This window comes from Leucoraja erinacea, chromosome 11 (genome assembly GCF_028641065.1).
Source record: "Leucoraja erinacea ecotype New England chromosome 11, Leri_hhj_1, whole genome shotgun sequence".
Classification (NCBI taxonomy): Eukaryota; Metazoa; Chordata; class Chondrichthyes; order Rajiformes; family Rajidae; genus Leucoraja; species Leucoraja erinaceus.
In genome coordinates, this window is record NC_073387.1 from 21,791,963 (window position 1) to 21,814,802 (window position 22,840).

Sequence of the window (22,840 nt, forward strand, 5' to 3'; positions counted from 1 at the left end):
AATGATCAGCCAAACGTCCCGCCTCAAATTTAATGTTTAAGAAAGAACTGTAGATGCTGGAAAATTCGAAGGTAGACACATTGCTGGAGAAACTCAGCGGGTGAGGCAGCGTCCATGCCTCTCATTTAACGTGAAATACGCTTCTTTAAAGTTGTTTCTGTCGAATTATTCTGCAGATTGCCCGTAACGAATGGAAGCGGGAGAAAGACAAAAACCCATTACTTTTAGCCGCAGGATATGTGCAGATTTGACATTTAAAACAAAACGATTATGTGAACCGTTCGCACAACCCACCAACCAAAATCACGAAGTAACCATTTGCTAATTATGCTTGTTTAAAGTACGATAAACAATTATAACGTGAGCATAATACACCTTGGGAGATTGGGCTCTGTAGGATACCTTAGATATTGACATGAATTCGTGGTGAATTGACGAACATTTTTCTCCTTCAGTGAATCAATAAAATAATTAATACTTCGTAAGTCCCACTGCTGTTGCTACAGAACAAAAAACAATGTGCTTGCATAATCCACAAACATTATTTTTGTGTTCCGGTAACCTTTCACTGATGTTGAATAATGGGAGTAACAGGTAGGTAGCTGCGTAACTGGTTACGCATGATCACATTGTCTTGTACAGCAATATCTATGCTTTCTAGGCCTACTTATAATTGAGTAGCAAGTTAGAATTTACTAACAGCAGCATTTGGCATGAAATATCAATAAAGTTCCGCAAGGGTCGCTTGTTTAAAGTAAGATACTTGTTGATGAATGTGACAGATTGAGTCATTGTAGAGTTTAATCTGTGCAGAGGATTGAAGATGATGGATTTTGTCTTTCGCTGTTTGCCTGGAAAAAGTGAAACGTAGAATAAACGGTCATATCATTTAGATACAGCACTGGTGTTCAGCGAGGTGGTAAGTAAACGGAGTTTGGTGTCATTACCAACAAAGATAACTGCCAGAGGAACTAAACGGATCATGCAATAACTATGGAGGGGAGTGGGGAGTACTGAATTGTCAACATTTCCTGTCAAGCTACTGATGCAGGACTGAGAGTGATGACGGACGATGGCTGGCAAAAAGGGGATCGAGGAGGGTGCGGCATGGGCCGGTAGGTGATAGGTGGACCGAGGAGTATTAGGGGATAGTAGGCAAAGGAGCAGGTGGGGGGACGGTGAGTGCTGGTGTTGGGAGCCAGGGGCAAGTCGATATTAGATGTAGGCAGATAGGGACAAGGGCAGATTGAACCCGGTGAGGAAAGTTGAGAGGAGTGCAAAGGTAGTCGTGGGGTTTGGAGGGACAAGCACTCCCAACACAGCAACGCATGATTAAATAATGCCACACACGATTACTGTATTCCTATCGTCGTGGCCAGTCACTACGCCTACTATTTGTGCATTATTTCTCTAATGAGGGCTTGCACGACCTCCTGTGGAATAAACAAACACAAGCATACTTTCAACAATAATGTTGTAAGCTAACAGTAAATAGAAGTGAATGGATTTTAGAGAAATGTTCGGAAATATGTATTTGTCTTGCGATTTTTAACGATGATGACCTAACTTCGCGCTGATTGCACTTGAAAGCTAGGCGGAATCGGAACATCACAATAGGCTATGCTCAGTCCAGGAATTCTCAATAGAATACAATTCTCAACACAATACTGTTCCATACAAGTAAACGAAATGAATCTCTATTCCAACTTTCAGGTGCAATAAACAGGTAATTAGAACATCATAATGAAAAGTCTCCAAACCACTACAAATAAATATTTCCTGTTATCTCTGTAAAAACCCATTCATTATATTTACTCTTAACTTGTAACAGCATTATTGATAATATATTTGGGTGACGTTGCTGCAAAGTTCCTCATATTTGCCTCGTGAATATGAGTTGCTTTTACGTGCCCCATGATCTCTCATAGAAAAAAGATCGGAACTTGACATTACGCTCCACTCATGCACTAAGTGAACTGACCGTATGCCCGTCTAAGCGCAAGTCCTATTATATACATAGCATTCTCGTGCCAATTGCGAAGATCTTTGCAGCAGTCTCCAAATAAAGAATGTAATAATGGAATCATTATGGGAAATATAAATGATCGAAATCGAGTAGATTTGTTCAAGCAGTTACACGAACGATGTAATATAAAATGAGTGGGAACTTCTTCTTCTTCTTGCGTATGGCGTGTACAGCCTAACGTTGTAGGACAACTTGTTCTATTTGATCTTATTTGATTGTGCACGCCGGGTTGATTCCATTCGTCGAAACGGGGCGGACCACGTGAAGGTTGCAATCTTCCACCTCAGTGGGAGCTAATGGAGCAGTTTCCAACGCAACTACGCTGATGGCTGTAAATGTGACATGACTATGGAGGGATCTGAAAATATAAATGAAATGACATTTATATGACCATTATATCGTCTCAATATAACAAGCTAACATAAACGGCATGGATTGGCAAGCAAAGAGGCTTCAATAAATGGAATGTGGTGAGTGTTAACACCAGGACGCCGATGATTTACATTAACTCAATTTTACGCAGAGTGAGGGAGGCCGGTTGGCATGACAACCAGGAAGTAACAAATCGGAAAGAATTTTGCTGCAATCACTATAATGTGGGGCAAACCCTAATCAAACAATGTGAAGAGGTATGGAACAACCCGTCTTAAGACCTGGAGATCCCAGCGCAACCAAGAGCCATACATGCACCAACCTTGCGAAAGTCGTGTTCAGGTTACAGACAGTGAACAGAATAAGAGATTGAATGTCAAGAAATGGCGCTTGTGCAGCAAACAAATTCGACGGTAGACGCAAATGCTGGAGTGACTCAGCGGGACAGGCAGCATCTCAGGAGACAACGTGACGTTTCGGGTCGAGACCATTCTTCAGACTGATGTCAGGGGCGTGGGCGAGACAGAGGTAGAATGTACTCGGGGACAGTAAGACTGGTGGGAGAACTGGGAAGGGAATGGAGAGAGAGGGGAAACAAGGGCTATTTGAAGTTAGAGAAGTCAATGTTCATACCGCTGGGGTGTAAGCTACCCAAGCGGAAAATGCTGCTCCAATTTACGCTAGGCCTCACTCTGACAATGGAGGAGGCCCTGGGCAGAAAGGTCAGATTGAGAATGGGAGGAGTTAATTTGCTGAGCAACCGGTAGATCAGGTATGTTAAGGTTAATTCGAAGGCCACTCTCATTTTAGACAATATAGGTGCAGGAGTAGGCCATTTGGCCCTTCGAGCCAACACCGCCAATCACTGTAATCTACAATCAGTAACCCGTTCCTGCCTTCCCCCATATCCCTTAACTCCGCTATCTTTAAGAGCTCTATCTAACTCTCTCTTGAAAACATCCAGAGAATTGGCCTCCACTGCCTTCTGAGGCAGATAATTCCACAGATTCACAACCTTCTGGGTGAAAAGGTTTTTCCTCATCTCCGTTCAGAATGGCCTACACTTTATTCTTAAACTGTGGCCCCTGATTCTGGACTCCCTCAACATCGGGAATATGTTTCCTGCCCCTAGCGTGTCCACTCCCTTAATAATCTTAAATGTTTCAATAAGCTCCCCTTTCATCCTTCTAAATTCCAGTGTATACAAGCACAGTCGCTTCATTCTCTCCACATATGATAGTCCGTCCATCCCGCGAATTAACCTCGTGAATCTACGCTGCACTCCCTCAAGAGCAAGAATGCCCTTCTTCAAATGTTGAGATTAAAACTGCACGCAATACTCCAGGTGTGGTCTCACCAGGGCCGTGTACAACTGCAGAAGGACCATTTTGCTCCTATACTCAACTCCTCTTGTTATGAAGGCCAACATGTCATTAGCTTTATTCACTTGCCTGCTGTACCTGCATGCTTATTTTCAGTCACTCATGAACAAGGACCCCCCATATCTCGTTGTACCTCACCTTTTCCCAAATACACCATTCAGATAATAATCTGCTTTCCTGTTTTTGCCAACAAAGTGGATAACCTCACATTTACCAACATTAAAGTGCATCTGCCCACTCACCCAACCTGTCCAAGTCACCCTGCATCCTCATAGCAACCTCCTCATAATTCGCACTGCCACCCAGCTTTATGTCATCTGCAGATTTGCTAATATTAATTTTAATCCCTTCATCTAAATCATGAATGTATATTGTAAATAGCTGCGATCACAGCACCGAGCCTTGCGGTACCCCACTGGTCACTGCCTGCAATTCTGAAAGGGACCCGTTAATCCCTACTCTTTGGTACACAAAAATGCTGGAGAAACTCAGCGGATGCAGCAGCATCTATGGAGCGAAGGAAATAGGCAACATTTCGGGCCGAAACCCTTCTTCAGACTGATGTGATTCATGTGATGTGAATCAGACTGACCTAATTCAAGTGTTCTCCCGAGTTTCCCCTGATTCAAATATTAGACCACTTTTAAGGAATGTCAAACTGTAATGTGGGAAAACCTTTAACCAATTTATGCTGGACAAGAAATAACAATGAGATATAAGGTTGCTGTATGAGTAAATGATTTGGGGATAAATGTTGCTCAAAGGTTAAAGTTAATATAACATGTCCATCTTTTAAGCTTTTCAAGGTTCATTTTACGCAAGCTGGGCGTCACTGGCATGACTAACATTCTTGCCATGTCAGGTTTCACGTGATTTCAATTTCAAACTCAGTCTTTTCTTATACATGCAAAATGAGGTCATATGGAGCATTGGGCCCATGATGTCTCCCAGGGAGCAATTCTATTAAAGGCCTAAATGGTTGCAGATATTAGAATATGAAACAGCAAGTAAACTGCTGGAGGACCTCAGTGAATCGGCCAGCATCTGTGAAGGGGAATGCATAGTTGGTTTCTGATCCTTCATATAGAATGAGCGGCCACGAAGTATTTCTGACGAAGGACTCGTGTTTGTGATAGCGAGTCTGGATAAGAACGCAGTCTGAACGCATTCCGGAAGTGGCGGCGCTGTGAAACGGCTGCGGCTCCCCTGCAGTCTGTCTGTTTTTACTTTTTTGTGTTGGGTTTTTTTTTGTCTTGTTCAGTTAAACTTTTGGTTATTAGGTTGTGTTATGTGTGGGTTGGGGGGGGGGGAGTGAAACAGGGATTTCTGTCTCTCCCTTCGGAGGAATGCGACTTTCGTGTCGTATCCCCCTTCTCTTCCCCCATCTGAGCTGAGGCCTAATGGCGGAGCTGGCGGCCTCCAACCTGCGACCGACCTCGAGGATCCGGAGGTAGAGCCAGCCAGGACTCACCAACGCCAGACTGGCCGCCTTCGAGCTGCGGCGGCGTTCGGGCAGCGGCACGATTCGGCGCTCCGGTGAGGGTGGACGGCGCGGGGGTGAGACACTCCTGTGACGGCGGCCCGGCTCCGGGCTGGAAGGCGCTCCCGTGTGGGCGGCCGGGTGCGGGCTGGAAGGCTCTCCCGTGTGGGCGGCCCGGTGCGGGGCTGGAAGGCGCTCCCGTGTGGGCGGCCCGGCTCCCGGCTGGAAGGCGCTCCCGTGTGGGTGGCCCGGCTCCCGGCTGGAAGGTGCTCCCGTGAGGACGGCCCGGCTCCCGGCTGGAAGGCGCTCCCATGGGGGTGGCACGGTGCGGGGCTGAGCCGCTCCAGTGTGGGCGGCCCGGTGCGGGGCGGAGACGGTGCTCCTGGTGGCTGAGGCGGCGGCGACCTGAATCCGGGGCTCGGCTGCGGGCCAGTGGATGACATCGTCGGGAGTTCGCGGGTCACAGGTTGATGCCTGTTTTCCGGAGCTCCCATGGCAACAGCTGCGTCCGCTGGACTGGAGGGCGGCAGCTTCCACCACCCCCGGGCCGCGGAGCTTGAACCGCGGGACTGACTTACCATCGCCCGGTGGGGTATCGCCTCAGCACAGAGGGAGAAGAGGAGGGAAGATACAGCAACCCTAAGGCTTTTGACTCCATCACAGTGAGGAGGTGCTTGGTGAACTCACTGTGGTGGATGTTAATTTGTGTTTATTGTGTGTTGTTTATTATTACATGTATGGCTGCAGGCAACGACTTTTCGTTCAGACCAGAAGAGTACTGAAATGAAGACACACGAGACTGCGGTTGCCTGGAGCAACAGGCAGTCTGATTGAACAACCTAGCAGGTCGAACAGTATCTGTGGAAGAAAATGGATAGCCGATGATTCGAGTCGGGACGCTTTATCTGTATCAAGTGGAGCCCAGATGAAGGACCCCAACGAAACGCTGTACTAATTCCTCAGAAGGTGTTCAAACAGCTGTTCCTCCGGCAGTATGATCATTGCTAAACAATTCTATGAGCAGTATTCCATCGTCTCCTTATTTTCTGTAGCCCTGCAGGTAAATCTATGGAGTATATCCATCAATTCCATTCTGCTCAATTTCATCCATGAATCTACACAACCTCTGATTTGCTGTTGCCACTTAACTGACCATCACATTCGTTGAGGGTGTGTGTGTGTGGGGGGGGGGGGGGGGGGGGGGGCACATCATGTTGAGGAATGTCTCACAGATATGTCGTGCAAGTTCCCTGCAGTCGGCATTCGAATTCAGGATCGAACTTGCGACACGCAGCTGTGAGACAACATCATTGAACGCTGCGCCACCACGCGGCAATGTGGAAATTGAGCAGATGTGAAGTCACGACGTCTAAGGTGTAAAGAACAATTCGCCATTAATGTTCAAGATAAGGGGACATTGCGAGAGTAAATTTTGCTCCCCGATTTTCCTAACTGTTTTGAGCTCAACTCTTCGTTCAACGTTTCATTATGTGCCCAATTTAACAATTGAAGTCAGTTGCTCTCATAGTTTGATGAATCGGATCCGAATCTATTTCCGTTGAAATAATCTTGCTGAATTAGTCCCATTTTCCGCTGCCCGAACCACCACCGCTACCACAGCTGGTCCCCTTCATGAAGCAATTACTGAAAATGTGTATTTTTGATACCAGTTGAATACTAGGTGAAGACTAAGTCCAGCAGTTCTTCCATTTCAGCGTCAAAATTAAAGACTCATAGAAGCGTTAGTTTTCGGACATATTCAGTATCAACTCATTTTCCAAATTCACTTCCAACGCATTTGGCAGAAGAGCCAAACCGCAGTTTCTAAGCTGACATCCCCCATGTGTAGAATTTAAAGACATTGTTCACATTCACAACGAATGCGAGTCTTATCAACCGATGGTATGTTTCTGAGGAGGTGGGCGAAATGACACAGGCGCCTCATCACCCATTTTCCGATGCGTAAACACAGCAGTGTCACAATTTTCCACGGATTTCATTCTTCAAACGATTATCACAACTCTTGCTTCAATGTTGGACTCTGCTACTGTCCACATTAATTGGCGTACGTGAACTGCTCTTGGGCAGGAGGGTTCTTCTTCAAAGGGCCCCTGCGAGAAACGGCACTTTTAGCTTTGTCTGGGACATAGAAGGAACAGAAAGCCATTAAACACAATCCATTTGGAACAATGCGTTTGGCATCTCGTGTAGCATAATATCAAGGGCAGAAGCAATTACATTAATTCCGATTTTGGGGATGTGGTTGAGTGATGTCATATAATCAAGATGTTTTCATACACTTGTTCTTTATTATGATATAACGAGCCTCAGCACTCCTGAATTTTATTAGGATACATTGGGTAAATTGCATATTCGTGTTTCGGTACGGATTGCGCGCCACTGCTGATGGTACATCATTATTTACGAGATGGCTGGGATCCGGTGTTTTGGAATAACTGGCAGGCAGGAGCCCGGTTCATCCAGAATATTGTGTCGGAAGGAACTGCAGCTGCTGATTTACACCGAAGATAGACACTAAATGCTGGAGTAATTCAGCGGGTCAGGCAGAATCCCTGGAGAAAAGGAAGAGATGACGTTTCAGGTTCAGTGGGGTCTGGACGAGAAACGACACCTATTCCTTTTCTCCAGAGATGTTGCGTGGCCCGCTGAGATACCCCAACATGTGTGTCTACCATCAGAGTATAAGTAGCCAACACGATCAGAAATGTAGGTAAATAATAAGGTAGAACACTTTGAAACTCCAGGTCCACTGTGGATCATTGTTTCCATTGGAGCACCGTTTTATGTTCCTACCCTAGTTTTGTGCATTTTTTTCCTTTTGATAAATTAATATTAATAAGCACATCTCCTTGTGACATACCAAATTTCTCCATTCCTCTGATGTACTTCGTATTATGCTGCTGATACTGTCGTCCGGTATCTTTTAATTTGTCGACACAACTACTGCTTTCTTAGCCCCAGAAAAATCGATGTCAAATGCATTACATCTGACTTCAACGTTGACTTGATCTCTTTTACCTCACTTTTGGAATATAATCGTGAATGGGGCCGTTTTACAGGGGGCTGATCAAAACTCACGTGAAATTTCGACCGCACCGGAATGGGAAGTAAATTCAATATCAATGGATGTAAAGTCGTAATGGAAATTCCATTCACACAGGGAACCAAAACTATATTGTTAAAGTTCTGTAATAACCGACTCCGTCACTCAATAATTGCGGCCTTATTCTGAAGGGTGACAGTTGTTGAGACTCCATTAAACCATTGAATGAACCATACCTCTTCTAAATCTGCGGTGATGTTCTTTGTCGTAAGTTCTATCAAATAATATATTTAGAGATTTTTTGCATTAATTAAAACATATAACCCCTCTGTGACATCGGTTACATCGTATCGCCTTTTGTATAACATGTCCTGACTTTTAAAATATACGGCACAGTTTTAGTTCTTAATTTCCCTTCACATTTTTACTTTCGTCATTTGATTATTAAGATAATCGTATTATGCACAAGCTCACAGCCAACGATTACCAACAACTTCAATCTTCAACCACACCATTAAAGCCAAAAGAAGGGCCATACAGCATCTAAAGAAAGCGCGTTAGCAACCAATGGGACAACTAAACGAATATTCCAGCAGTATTGCAACAAATGATGAGATTCTGGTTGTAGCCAGAGAATTGCAAGAACCCTGCGGTTCAATTATGCTTTAGCCTGTATGATTCACAAACGGACACAAGAACCTACAGATGCTGGAATGATGAGCAAATGGCAAAGTGCTCGAGGAACTCAGTGGGTCAGGCAGCATACGTAGAGGGAGTGGGCAGCCGACATTTTTGGTTATCAGATTGAAGGGGGGTCTAGACCTGAACTGTCACCAGTCCATTTCACCCACATATGTTGCCTGATCCGCTAAGTTGCTCCAGCGCAATGATTTAATACAGATAGTATAAAGGACAAAATCTCACGTTATAAAGCAGGTCGAATCCTAAATATTTATCGGATCTAAACCTCCTGATTACAAATAACGTTGAGATATTTTTTGTTTAACATTATATTTCTGTCTATATGCGCACGGTCACTGTGGCCCACGGTTTGAATTCGTCCATACTTCGCACTTAACCAAATATATTTTTATCTGTATTATATAATGCGTAGCGAGCGCAGAAGAACACATGACGAGTGGCAGAAAGCAGGCACACGCAGAGTACAATCAAAGACATGGATTACCCCGGACGCTTCCTTGGCTTGGTGCTATAGGCGATTTCGCCAATGCATGACTGTATCACCCATGTAAAATAATGAGTAACCTGCTAAAATTTGTACACGATTCTATAGGATCAATTACATTTAAAATTGGAACAAAATACACTGCCACATAAAGGAAACCCGTTTTGAGTGCATATCGAAGCAGGGTATTAATCCATACCGAAATTAATGGGGATGATCTCGAATGTCCATACTACAGTGTTCTGGAGGAACGCAGCTTGTCAGGTAATATCTGTAGAGGGAAATGGATAGATGGCTCATTGGGTAAAGGGAGGAAGCTGGTAAAGGGAGGCGATTGGAAGGGGTTGAGGGACAGCAAGACAGGGCACGTGTAGTTGGAAACCGTCTCTGTGTCTACGATAATAGGGCTCGCTCCCAAATGGAATGCTGAACACAAATAGAGCAGGTCTATTAAGATTAATTAAACAAACGCATTACCAATTGAGGAAGAGAACATGGCTTGATAATGGTGTGTGTGTGTGTGTGGGGGGGGGGGGGGGGGGGGGGGGGGGGGGGGGGGGGGGGGAGAGCTTATGTAGTGCGTGGATCTGCTGTCAATAGCTGTAATGTTCGCCTTATTCAGCATAATGGTTTAATCATTTTTAGATCATTTTCTTCCTTCTTTACACTCTTCCACAATCAGTCTACATGTCTCTTAAATTGTCTGCCCGCCAAATATGTTGTAGTGTATACACAGAGACGAAACAGATTTGCAAGTTATGTACCTGAGCGAATATTTACCCTCAGTGTGAACAGAACAAGCTTCAGACGTGTGAATACAATTTACTAGATAATTTATTTATGATCATTACTACTACTGACATCCACTCATTTTAACCGAAAACAAAAGGCATTGGAAAGGGGATACTTTCTTGCATAATTCTCGAATAATCATTCCCAGTCTTAGATTTTGTTTTAATTTCGTTAGTCAGAGAGTGGTGAATCCGTGGAAGTCGAAACGTCAGAAACGGCTGTGGAGGCCAAGTCAATAGATATTTCTATGGTGGAGAATGACAAATTCTTGATTAGAAAAGTTATGGGAAGAAAACATGGATGGGAAAGGAATGGATGGTTATGGTATGAGCGCAGGTAGATGGGACTAGGGGGAATAATTGTTCGACACGGACTTGTAGGGCCGAGATGGCCTGTTTCCGCGCTGCAATTGTTATATGGTTATATGGTGAAAACATGAGAATGGGGTTCAGAGGTGAAGATAGATCAACCATAATTGAATGGCAGAGTATACTTGATGGACGAATTGACCTAATTCTGCCGCTAGAACATGAACTTGAGAACACTTGGCAAGGATTATGTTACATATCGGCGTTAAGCAATATTAGGATTGAGGCCAGACATCGGAGTTCCGCAAGGCTTCAAGAAGAGAAAATCGCTTTTGGCCGATTCTGGAGACAGGCAGACCGAGTAATTATGCGCCTCTGGCACGCGGGATAGCCGGCCAGTCCCTGGATAACGTAACGTTTCCTCCAATGCAGCCCTCCGAGCAAATGCATCGTCAGAATTTCCAGGTTTGCAGCAACAACTGGTAGAATTATACTCTTGGTTGCTATTTCCATCTTGTTTACATTTGATGCTGATCAGCAGAATGATGATCACGAGAAAGAGCACAGACGTGCAACCGAAAATGACGATCAAGTGAAGATTCAGATCAGACAAATATTCGCGATTTGTCACCAAAGTTTCACTCTCGACGATTCTTTCAGTGATATTCTCCAGAATTGTAACTTGGATTGTAACCATACTGGAGAGACTCGGCTGTCCATTATCCTTTACTAAGATGACGAGAGTTTGTGTGGTGGCGTCGGACTCCAGTAGTTTCCGCGCGGTTCTGATTTCGCCAGAATTTTTCCCAACGTTGAACACACTGGGATCACTTGAACTCTGCATGTGATAAAATAGCCTCGCGTTCTGACCTGAATCTGCATCATTTGCCATTATCTTCGTGACCAGGTACCCAGGGGCCGCCGACTGGGGCAGGATCACCACTGCTGCCGACCCACTTTGTTCTGTTGGTGAACCAATTACCGGTGCGTTGTCATTTTGGTCCAGGATGATCACATTCACCGTGGTGCTGCTGCTCAGCGGAGGCACCCCCGCGTCACGGGCTTGAACATGGAACTGGAAGTTTTTGAGTTTCTCATAGTCAAAAGAGCGCAGTGCATATATAGTGCCGTTCATTGAGTTAATGCTCACCTGAGTGGACAGTGGCATGTCTTGGATGCGATTTCCCAACAGGTAGTAAGAAACATATGAATTCTGGTTCAGATCCCTATCTATCGCGGTCACTGCGAAAATCGAAGTCCCCGGAGCATTGTTTTCCATCACATATATGTTGTAGGCTGGCTCAGCAAATCGTGGTACGTTATCATTAATATCAGCAATCACAATCTGAATAGTTTTATTTGTCGATAGTGAAGGCGATCCCAGATCCCAGGCTTCAATGTTTACTTGATACACAGGGATAGATTCACGATCCAACGGTTCACTTGTAATCAACTCATAATGATTCATCGACGACGTTTGAAGAATGAATGGGATGTTCTTTGGAATCTCGCAGGAAACCTGCCCATTTTCTCCAGTGTCGCCGTCTATAACATTGACCAATGTTATTAAAGTTCCTGGCGAAGCATTTTCCGGAACTGTGTTCGTGGTAGACATCACTTTTACCTCGGGTGCATTGTCGTTTTCGTCAATTATCTTGACTAACACTTTCGCATGCCCTGTAGCGGCGGGAGAACCGTGGTCAACAGCTTGAACATTGAGTGAATAGCCTTTTGCTTCCTCAAAGTCTATAACCCCTTCAGTTCGAATTTCCCCGCTGTCGGGGTCCAAGCTGAACAAATCCCGACCTTTTTGTGAAGTTAGTTTGCTGAAAGAATATGTCAGCTCAGCATTTAACCCTTCATCCAGGTCAGTGGCTTCAACGTGCGCCACCAGGGTACCAAGGGGTGTGTTTTCTCTGAGGTGGCTCCTGTAAATATTCTGATTGAATACAGGAGGATTGTCGTTGTTGTCCACTACAGTAACAAGGATCTGAGCTGTGCCGGTTCTCTGAGGGGTCCCACCATCTGTCGCTGTCAGAACCAACTGAAAGGACGAGTGCAGCTCTCGGTCCAGAGGTTTCTCTAACACCAACTCAGCAATTATAATTCCATCATCCGTTCTCTGTGTCTTTAAATTAAAGTAGTCACTGGAACTGATAGTGTAAGAGGCGATTGTATTTATTCCAACGTCCGGGTCTTCCGCGCTCTCCAGAGGGTAGGCGACCCCGGGTGTCATCGTTTCGACAATCTGTAAGGCGATCGTTCCTCCCCTGAATGCGGGGGCATTGTCGTTCACATCAAGTATCTCCACCTCCCCGCGATGCACCGCTAAAGGATTTTCCAGTATTATTTTAAAGGAAATTGTACATATTGTTGCTTGCCCACAGATACGTTCTCTGTCGATTTTTTCACGCGTAGACAATATCCCATTTTCCACGTTCATCTTCATATACTGTCCTCCGCCATCAGAAATCAGCCGAAATTTACGAGCAGACAATTGCGGTATAGCCAGTCCCAAATCTTGAGCGATATTCCCGACCAAAGCCCCTTCCTCCATTTCCTCATAAACAGAATAGCGAATTTGTCCAGAAATCAGTCCCGTCGTACATACCAGAATTATGAAGCCAGCGACGTTGTTGATCGCCGAATTCGCCATTGTTCAACAATGAACTGCTTTACCAAATCGTGTACTGCTCGATTAAACAAGACAACCTGGCCTTGCCTACAATTGTCGCAGCGATATTTTTCGGTCCTGAATGCACAAGTGTATTTGTTTTATCTTTGTCCACTGGACGCCACGGTCTAACCGCGAATTGCTCCTGTTTCTCGTCAATTCTGATCTATGGCTATGATGGGGCGGGCTAATGGATCCAATGCTGCGTTTTAGGTTCTTATTGGTACACAGCGACACAACCAGTCCCTTTCTAAAATTACATCGACATTTCTTAAAGCGAGACTGCTCTGTTAATCGTTTAATGGCGCACAACCACCAACCTTTGTCATTGACATGTCCATCAACCTAACTTGACAATATACAAATATTCAAATCTATTTCACACATTATATTTCTATATCTGGCATTTCCCCCAGATCTGCCTCTCCCCTTTTCCAGATTTCCTCACAATCAGCCTGAAGACGTTCTATGAGATGCTGCCCGACTTCCCGATTAACTCCAACACTTTGTGTCCTCCTCTTTACCTACTGTGATACTTATGGACTACTGCACTGGCTACTACGGGGTTATCAGGGTGTGAAATTAAATTGAATATAGTGTAGTACAAAACATATTTGGTTCCACATCATTTTTGACACCGATCACACTATGAAAATAAACATTGCCCAAAACATCTCTTGTTTCCTCTCACATTACAGTTATGGTCTATACGATTTGATATTTTCACGTTTAGAACAACGTTCGGACTGTCCGTCCCATCTGTGCCTCCAGTAATTGTGTAAAGTTCTATCAGCATTCTCTTTATCAATAGCAAAATAAAGTCCACGTTTTGAAAATTGTTATAGCTATTTGGCTCCTTATTGAGGCATTCTGATAAAACGCACTTTCCAAAATGCCGTTTCCTGCCAGCGAACAGGACTGCACACAAATAGACCCCAGACACAACATAATCATTACTTCCTTACATTATTCTCCAACAGCGATGACAAAAAATACTATTTTTTCTTTAAAACTCTATCCACTGCACTCTTTCAGAGAGCTGTCGCATTGGACTCCAAGAGCACTCTGTACATCATTGGTGTTAAGTGTTCAGTCATTAACGGCATACTTTCCCTGGGACATTTCACCCCCGGAAGTGCCGCGCCTCACAAGTGCCCGCATTAAATTCCATCCATGCCTTCTCCCCCTGCGCAATTATCTTTGTGTTGATGTTCAATTGACACGTTTGTGCTGACTCTACTTTATAAATATTTGCGGCTCCTTACTTCGGGCAACTAATTCTGATAATTTTCTGCAATGTATTAGCAAACAAATTGTGGCATGATTTCTGTCCACTGGTCACATACCTCCAACTGGACAATACACATTTACAATGCCCTTGGCATCAAACCCAGCTGTCGGACCTATGGTTATGGAAAACGGCATGAATACGTTAAAATATTTGGCCAGAAATTAGAGGTTGGCAAGAATTTGGCCATTTGTGTGTTAGAAGGACGAACCATTTCCAATATATATCGATCCGAATAAACATAATAGTACTCCCTTCACATGACCTATTATTCTTGAGTTAAACAATTCTGCTGCTTAAAAGAGTGCTGCATGTAAGATTATTTGAACAAATTTCCATTACTTCAAACAGAGTAATTTTCTTTGCTATACGAAAACGTTTATTCGTGATTTTTCAATGTTAGTTCTTCAGGATCGGTAGATATATGCATGCTTTGTGTCGCTGACCTAACAACAACGAAAATGCGATGGTCATGCCGTGACCAGTCGTTTGTCTCCTTAAGAGTGAAGTGGTAACAATATCGATTCTTGTACTTCCGGTTATCTTTGCGTTGCTGTTCCAATTGACATCCTTTTTTTTTGCTGACTGCTACTTTAAAGTGTGGTTGCGGTCTTGTTTTTTTTCCTTTTTACTAACTAATGCGCGTACAATTCAGCCTTCAATGTATATAGCAACTATTAAGTCGCGTCCTCCCCCCCCCCCCCCCCCCCCCCCCCCCCCCCCACCCCCCGGTGTTGATTTCTGTGGAACACCACTGGTCACATACCTCCAGCTGGAACAATACACATTTATCACCACTGCCCTTTGGCATCTATAGATAACCCAGTTGCGGACCCATGGATACCAACGGGGTGAATACGTTAAAATATTTGGCCAGAAATTAGAGGTTGGCAAGAATTTGGCCATTTGTGTGTTTTAGAAGGACGCACCAACCATTGGAGCTGCGGTTTGCATATCCCAACGCGGGCGATCCGAATAACAACTTGCGACTCTGCCCAATAGTAGCTGCAGACTCCGGCAGCACTGATCAGAATCCGGGCCGCTGAGGAGGAGGATGCTCACCGTCGGGGTTCGGCGTCAGCGTTCCACCAGCCCTGCGTGAGGGCCTGAACATCGGGCCACCCGGGGCGGTGACTGCGGGTGCTCGGAAGGCCCCGATTACTTCAAACAGAGTATTTTTCTTTGCTGGACTATGGTGACGTTTCCTCACCTGGGTGCCATTTTTCAATGTTGTGTTTCTTCAGGTGTTTCGTGCTTTAGTTAAATTTTTAATTCATTTCAATTTTATTTTTCGTTTGACCTTTAATTTATTTTTAAAATGCGATGTGTAACGATACTGCCGTGTACGGGAAATTCAGTCGTTGTTCAAAGTGAGGCTCGACTTAAGAGTGAAGTGGTACAAGAATACAAGAATCGATTCCACACACCAATTATTTTATTTTATAACACTGAAACATTCCTTTCCGAACTACAATGAAATAATAACACACACACGTGGAGTATTTTCTTGAATGCGCAATTCGCTGCATGAAAATATGGGTAGCAATCATGTCGGCCAACTTTTGCTGCTACGAGATCATTGAATCACTGCTACGAGACCCTGCTGTTATATCCAATGCTTTCAACCAACACTTCTCCACTGTATGTAGCTCTACTGTATTTGACTCATCTATTATATGTGCCCCATCTCAATTATCAACTCGGTGGCTAAAATCCTCGAGAAACTAGTGTTCAACCAGCTATCACATTATGGCTCAACTTTCAACATTCTATCTCCATGCCAGTCTGGGTTCAGACCTATCACTCCACAACTACAGCTCTGTTAAAACTCACCAGCGATGTGTTCACTGCTTCTGAGGATGGTAAACTCACCTGTGCTATCTTTCTTGATCTAACCAAGGCCTTTGATGTTGTTGACCACTACCTACTGCTTGATAAACTTTACTCAATTGGTCTTTCTCAAAACAATCTACTGTGGTTTAACTCATACCTTCATAACATACGCCAATGTGTCACCTTTAATGGAAGTCAATCCAATTCCTTAATTGTTGAGAACCCGCAAGGTTCGTCCTTGGGACCACTCCTTTTCTCTATTTTCATAAACGACCTCCCTAATATCTGTTCTGGCTGTCAAACACAACTATATGCCGATGATGCAGTGCTATATACATCTAGTACTAACAAGTCTGAAATTGAAAGAACCCTTCAATCAGATCTTACTTCTGTTCAGAAATGGCTATTATTTAACAAATTAATTTTAAATAAAAATAAATCATGCAGTATGTTATTTGGTACCAGACAAGGCCTTGGTAATTCTGTAGATCTGACTATATCATTTAATGAAGGATCACCATTAGAACAAGTATCGAACTTCAATAATCTTGGTGTTTGGCTCGACCCAACGCTTTCATTTACGCAGCATAGTGAGACGATTACTAAAAAAAACTCAGCTGTAATCTAGCTATTCTTTACCGCCATATAAATTGTTTCACCTTTCAGATGAGAAAAAGAATTGTCTCTCAACTACTACTACCAACACTGCATCATGTTGATATTGTCTATCAGAATACATTTGATACACATCTTCAATCCCTCAATGTAGTTTATAATAGTCTTTGCAGATTTATTTTAAAGTGTCCATATATAACTCACCACTGTTCTATGTACGAAACTCTAAACTGGTTATCCCCCCACGCTCGAAGATGCTACCACTGGTTCCAGTTCATCTTTAAATGCATCCATCTCAATTACCCTTCTTATTTAAAACAAGACCTATTACCATACACACCCTCATATTCACTAAGACATTTTCAGCAACCCTTCTTTTTCATTCCAAGAACTAACAAAGAAATTGGGAGACGTGCATTTAAATTCAAAGCTCCTTTTGACTGGAACACTCTGCCTAGTACCATAAGAACTATTAGCTCATTTCGTCTATTTAAAAATACACTTTTACCCTTCCTTATAAAACCATGTACCTGTTTCTAGTATTAGAGTCTTCGAGCTCCTTTATCTAGCTTGCTCTGTGTGTGATCATTTGGCATAACTATTGTATATGCATGGCCATTACACTTATGTATTATTGTATTGCATAGTGTAACAAGGTCTTATATTGTATTATGTCACAACATCATGAAATAAAATATCATGTAATAATGTTGATAGTATGTATTAACGTACGATGTATGATAGGTGGTATATGGCATTATGCATTAACATTATGCTGTAACACATAACTATTGTTATTATTGGATATGTAAAGCCAATTAACAATTGTTATAAACTATAACAAGTGGGGATGGAGGGGTTTTGGGATTGGTGTGTGGGTAGGTGGGTCAATGAGAGCCTCTATGTATGTTATGTCTTGTGCTGTATGTTCTGTGTTGGACCCCCTCGAAAACGAGATGTCTGTCCACCTCAAGGGGTTATCCATGAATAAACTTGTTTCAAATGTAGCATTACGGTTGAGATGTGGGAGCGACGCATGGCTTCAAATAAAGAAAATCGCTTTTTGCTGACTCCGGAGAAAGACAGACCGAATAGCTCTGCACTTGTGGCCCTTGCACCATCCGGCCAGTCCCAGGATAGCGTAAAGTTTCCTCCATTGCAGGTCTTGGATTGAACGTATAATTTGAATCTCCAAGTTTGTGACAATAACTGGGCGAATTATACTCTTGGATAACATTTCTATCCTGTTTGCATTTGATGCTAATCAGTAGAATTATGATTACAAGAAAGAGAACGGAAGTGCAGCCGAAAATAACGATAAAGTAAAGATGCAGGTCCGCGTAATGTTGGCGATTAGATTCCAACTTATTACTTTCGGTCATTCTCTCAGTGATATTCGCAAGAATTGCAATTTGGATTGTTACCCTGCTGGAGAGACTCGGCTGCCCATTGTCCTTCGCCACGATGCTGAGAGTTTGTGTTGTGATGTCGGACTGGATGATGCGTCGCGCTGTTCTGATTTCACCTGAGATTTTACCGACATTAAATAAACTGGGATCACTTGAACTCTGCATCTGATAAAACAGCCGTGCGTTCTGACCGGAATCGGCATCAGTTGCCATTATCTTCGTGACCAAGTACCCTTGGGTCGCTGACCGTGGCAGGATCTCCAGTAATGCTGACGAATTCTGCGCTGAAGGTGAAATTATTACTGGAACGTTGTCATTTTGATCCAGAATGATCACATTCACTGCAACACTGCTGCTTTGCGGAGGTACACCAGCGTCACGGGCTTGAACATAAATCTTCACATTTTTGAGTTTCTCATAGTCAAAAGAGCGCAGTGTGTAAATTGTGCCAGTCATCGAATTGATGTCTAGGTAGCTGGGCACTGGGAATTCTTGGACAAAATTTTGCAGGAAGGAGTAAGAAACATAGGAATTCTGATCCAGGTCAGGATCCGAAGCAGTCACGGCAAAAATAGATACCCCTGGAGCGTTGTTTTCCATCACATATATGCTGTATGAGGTTTCGGAAAAACGCGGTGCGTTATCATTTATATCAGAAATTAAGACATGTATGGTTTTATTGCTTGACAGTGAGGGTGACCCGAGGTCCCAAGCTACAAAGTGTATTTTATATTCGGGAACAGATTCACGGTCCAATGGTTCACTAGTAATCAACTCGAAATGATTCTCCGACGACATTTGAAGAGTGAATGGGATGTTACTTGGTATCTCACAGCGCACCTCTCCGTTTTCATCAGAATCCTGATCAATAACATTAATTAAAATTATTAACGTTCCCACCTGTGCGTTTTCCGGAACGTTGTTCGTGTTTGATGTCACTTTTATCTCGGGTGCGTGGTCATTTACATCAATTACCTTGATCAATAACTTGCAGTGCCCGGTAATTGTAGGAGAACCGTGATCCATGGCTTGAATGTCAATGGAATAACTGCTTGCTTCTTCAAAATCCAGCTCTCTTTTAGTTCGAATCTCCCCGATGTCGGGGTCCAAACTAAACATTTCGCGAATTCTTGGTGATGTTAATTTGTTGAAAGAATATGTTAGATCAGCATTCAACCCTTCGTCCAAGTCAGTGGCTTTAACTTTCATCATTAAGGTACCAGGAGGTGTATCTTCATTTAAACTGACTCTATAAATTTCGTGATCGAATATAGGGGGATTATCATTGATGTCCATTACGGTAATTAAAATCTGTGCTGTGCCGGATCTCTGAGGCTTTCCACCATCAGTCGCTGTGAGCGTCAGCTGAAAAGACGAGTGCAATTCCCGATCCAAAGGTTTTTTCAGTTGTAACTTGGCAATTAGAATACCATCCTCCGTTCGCTGACTTTTTAAACTAAAATATTCATTTGAGCTGAGTGTGTAAGCAGCGATCGTATTTATGCCAACGTCCGGATCTTGCGCATTGTCCAGGGGGAAGTGGACGCCTGGTGCAATCGCTTCAGACATCTGCAGCATAATGCTGCTCTCCGGAAAAGTGGGAGAATTATCATTTACGTCCAGAATCTCCACTTCCGCGCGATATATTGCCAAAGGTTTTTCCAGTATGATTTTAAAATGAATGGTACATACAGTTGCTTGTCCGCAAATATGCTCCCTGTCGATGATTTCATGAATAGACAATATCGCATTATCTAAATTTACCTTTATGTATTGCGCTCCGTCAACAGAGGTTAGCCGAAAATGGCGTGCGGACAATTGTTGTACATTCAATCCCAAATCTTGGGCGATATTCCCGACAAATGCGCCTTCGTTAATTTCCTCGGGAATAGAATAGCGAATTTGCCCGAAAATCAGACTGGGTGCACACACCAGCATCACGAAAGTAAACGTTTTGAAAGCAATGGCGTTGCTGATATCCGAATTCGCCATTGTTCCGCGCTGAATTATTTTCCAAAAGCAGGCCTCTGCTCGATTAGACCTTAAAACAGCTCTTACCACGAAATCACTGGAGCAAAATCTACATCGCGAATTCATAAAAAACATGAAGTTAATTCTTCTTGGCTTGAATCGGAACGTACATTGCTCCTGTTTTTCTGGCTATTATGATCTTGTCGTTCTGAAGTGGGAGGGGCAATGGATCTATCGCTGTGTTTGAGATTCTTATTGGTATACAGCGACACAACCAGTCCCGTTCAACAACTACACCGGCAGTTCTTAAAGCGGAACTGCTCTGGTAGCTATTTAGTACTATGCAGACATAAAACGCTGTCTTAGTACATTAGCGATTCAATTTCCTTTGCAACATCCACTCTCGAAAGTCATGATGCCCACTTCAGATAACAATTAGAGCTAAAATAGGGAGCATTGCCATTACTTCATCAAATCACAATATGGGAGCAAAACAATTAATTGACTCCATCCAGTTAGACAGAGAACGCCTTGGTGTGACACCCATCTCACTGTGGGTCAAATGCAGTGAAGGCAATATATAGTAAAGAGATACACTGACTGTACAACATATTCATTCACTGGTTGACAACAGAACAAAACACTTGAATATCTCGATATATTTGCAGTGAAAGCAGCCATTTAATCAACACAAAGAATGTTGACTTTCATTTATTGAATTTTCAGATATGTAAATATTGACAATATTTGATAATGTTCCCTTCTGCGGCTAAAGCATAATTATAAATCGTATTACAACATAATTAATTGCATCCAAATTTAATATTACCCTAATTAACGATGACGAACAAGCGGAAAAAGAACTCAAACAAAATACATATAGAGGAACTGAAGAGAAGTGAATACAGTTCCCAGTGTACGAGTTCCTGTCATGAATGGTTTTGCCCTCAGTAGTCGCAGAACATATAAAATGTAGCAAGCGAGGGACAACAAAGGAATATCAAGGAACCTCAGTGATCGAGTGCACCGAGTTTCATGAGGCTCTGGAACGAGTTGTAGATAATTGAATACTTGTCCTGTAGAATCTTACAGCTCGGAAGCTGAGGCGGAACATGTCCATATTGACCAAGATCCCCTATCTGAACTAGTCCCATTAACCCACTTTAGCTCATATCCCTCTAAATCTGTCTTATTCATGTACCTAACTGACTGCCAGCGTGGCTGGCTCAACTGCTTCCTCTGGAAGCTCGCTCGATATACTCACCACCCCTTGTGTGAAAACGTTGCCGCTCCCTTTCTTATTAGATCCGTTTTCTCTCACCTTAAAGCAAAGCGATTCATTCTCCTACCGTGGGAAAAATAAGACTCCATAAATTCACCGCCTCTATTCCCCTAATGATTATATACACTTCAAGAGGATTACCTCTCAGCCTCCTGCGCCCCAATTAATAAGGTCATAGCCAGCCCAGTCTTTCCCCATAGCGCAGGCCCTCGAGTCCAGCAAAGGCTGATATAAAACATTTCTTTAATTCATACGTCATCTCCTGTTTTTTCGTTAAGTTTCCAGACTACCTTACTTTTTGCACTTTCATATATCTATAGAAACCTTTACTGTTTGCTTTTACATTTCTAGCTTGGATTACATTGTACTTTTTAATCTTTGTTGGTTAATCTTTCGCTAATTTATTGCTCTTTCAATCGTTTTCTCCAACACTCTGAGGACCCATCCATCTTTGCACACTGTGGGTCCTCCGCTACAATATTATTCCCGCGTATGGTCTGGTACCGCAAGTTTCATTATAATGTAGAGAATCCGTGGACCAAATTACACTTGACAGGAAAAGCTGGGAAATACACATCAACCTGCCGTTGTTATTGAGGGAGAAGTGCTTTTGCCAATTCGAACATACTGTGGTCTGTTGATGCGGACTGTCACCAACGCAATTGATGTAAGAATATGAGGGCACCCGGGGATTATCAAATACATTTTGAAATAGTTTCTTTACTGCCGGTACATCGCGATGCTCTGGAGGATTTCTCAGTATCTGGAAGAAATTCGCGAGGCAAGCAGCTATTCCACATCAATGCGTCCCCCCAACTGAATGATTTCCTTTTCCTTTTCGGGGTCTTAAACAGTTGCTGCAGGCGATTACTTGATATGTACCTCCAATCTTTTGATATGGGTGGGGATGTCAATTCCACCATCCTCATTTCCATACTTAAGCCCTTGTGGCCTTGCATTTGCTTGAGAGCTAGAGCTATTGGATCTCACACATGCCCATTCATGACTGTGACTTATGTCCATCCATATTCCTGTGCGTCCTTTATTTACCTTTAACTTACGTTTCTGGATAATCTATAGGCTGACATCTTGGAAGATTTAAGAGAGGTGCTTGTTTTCGACGTGCTGAGGGCTGAACACTGACTTTAATGTGTTACT

General features: G+C 43.4%; 1 protein-coding gene across 1 annotated transcript in view; it reads right to left on the bottom strand.

The window, feature by feature from the left end:
• Positions 1-10,185: 10,185 nt before the first annotated feature.
• LOC129701366 (uncharacterized) overlaps positions 10,186-22,840 on the bottom strand; it is a 27,420-nt gene continuing 14,765 nt past the window's right edge. The window contains 5 exon segments of the mRNA XM_055642501.1: positions 10,186-13,271; positions 14,631-14,687; positions 15,783-15,826; positions 18,035-20,589; positions 22,311-22,445. Coding sequence (XP_055498476.1) covers positions 10,876-13,271; positions 14,631-14,687; positions 15,783-15,826; positions 18,035-20,589; positions 22,311-22,445 — 5,187 coding nt within the window. The 3' untranslated portion in view covers positions 10,186-10,875.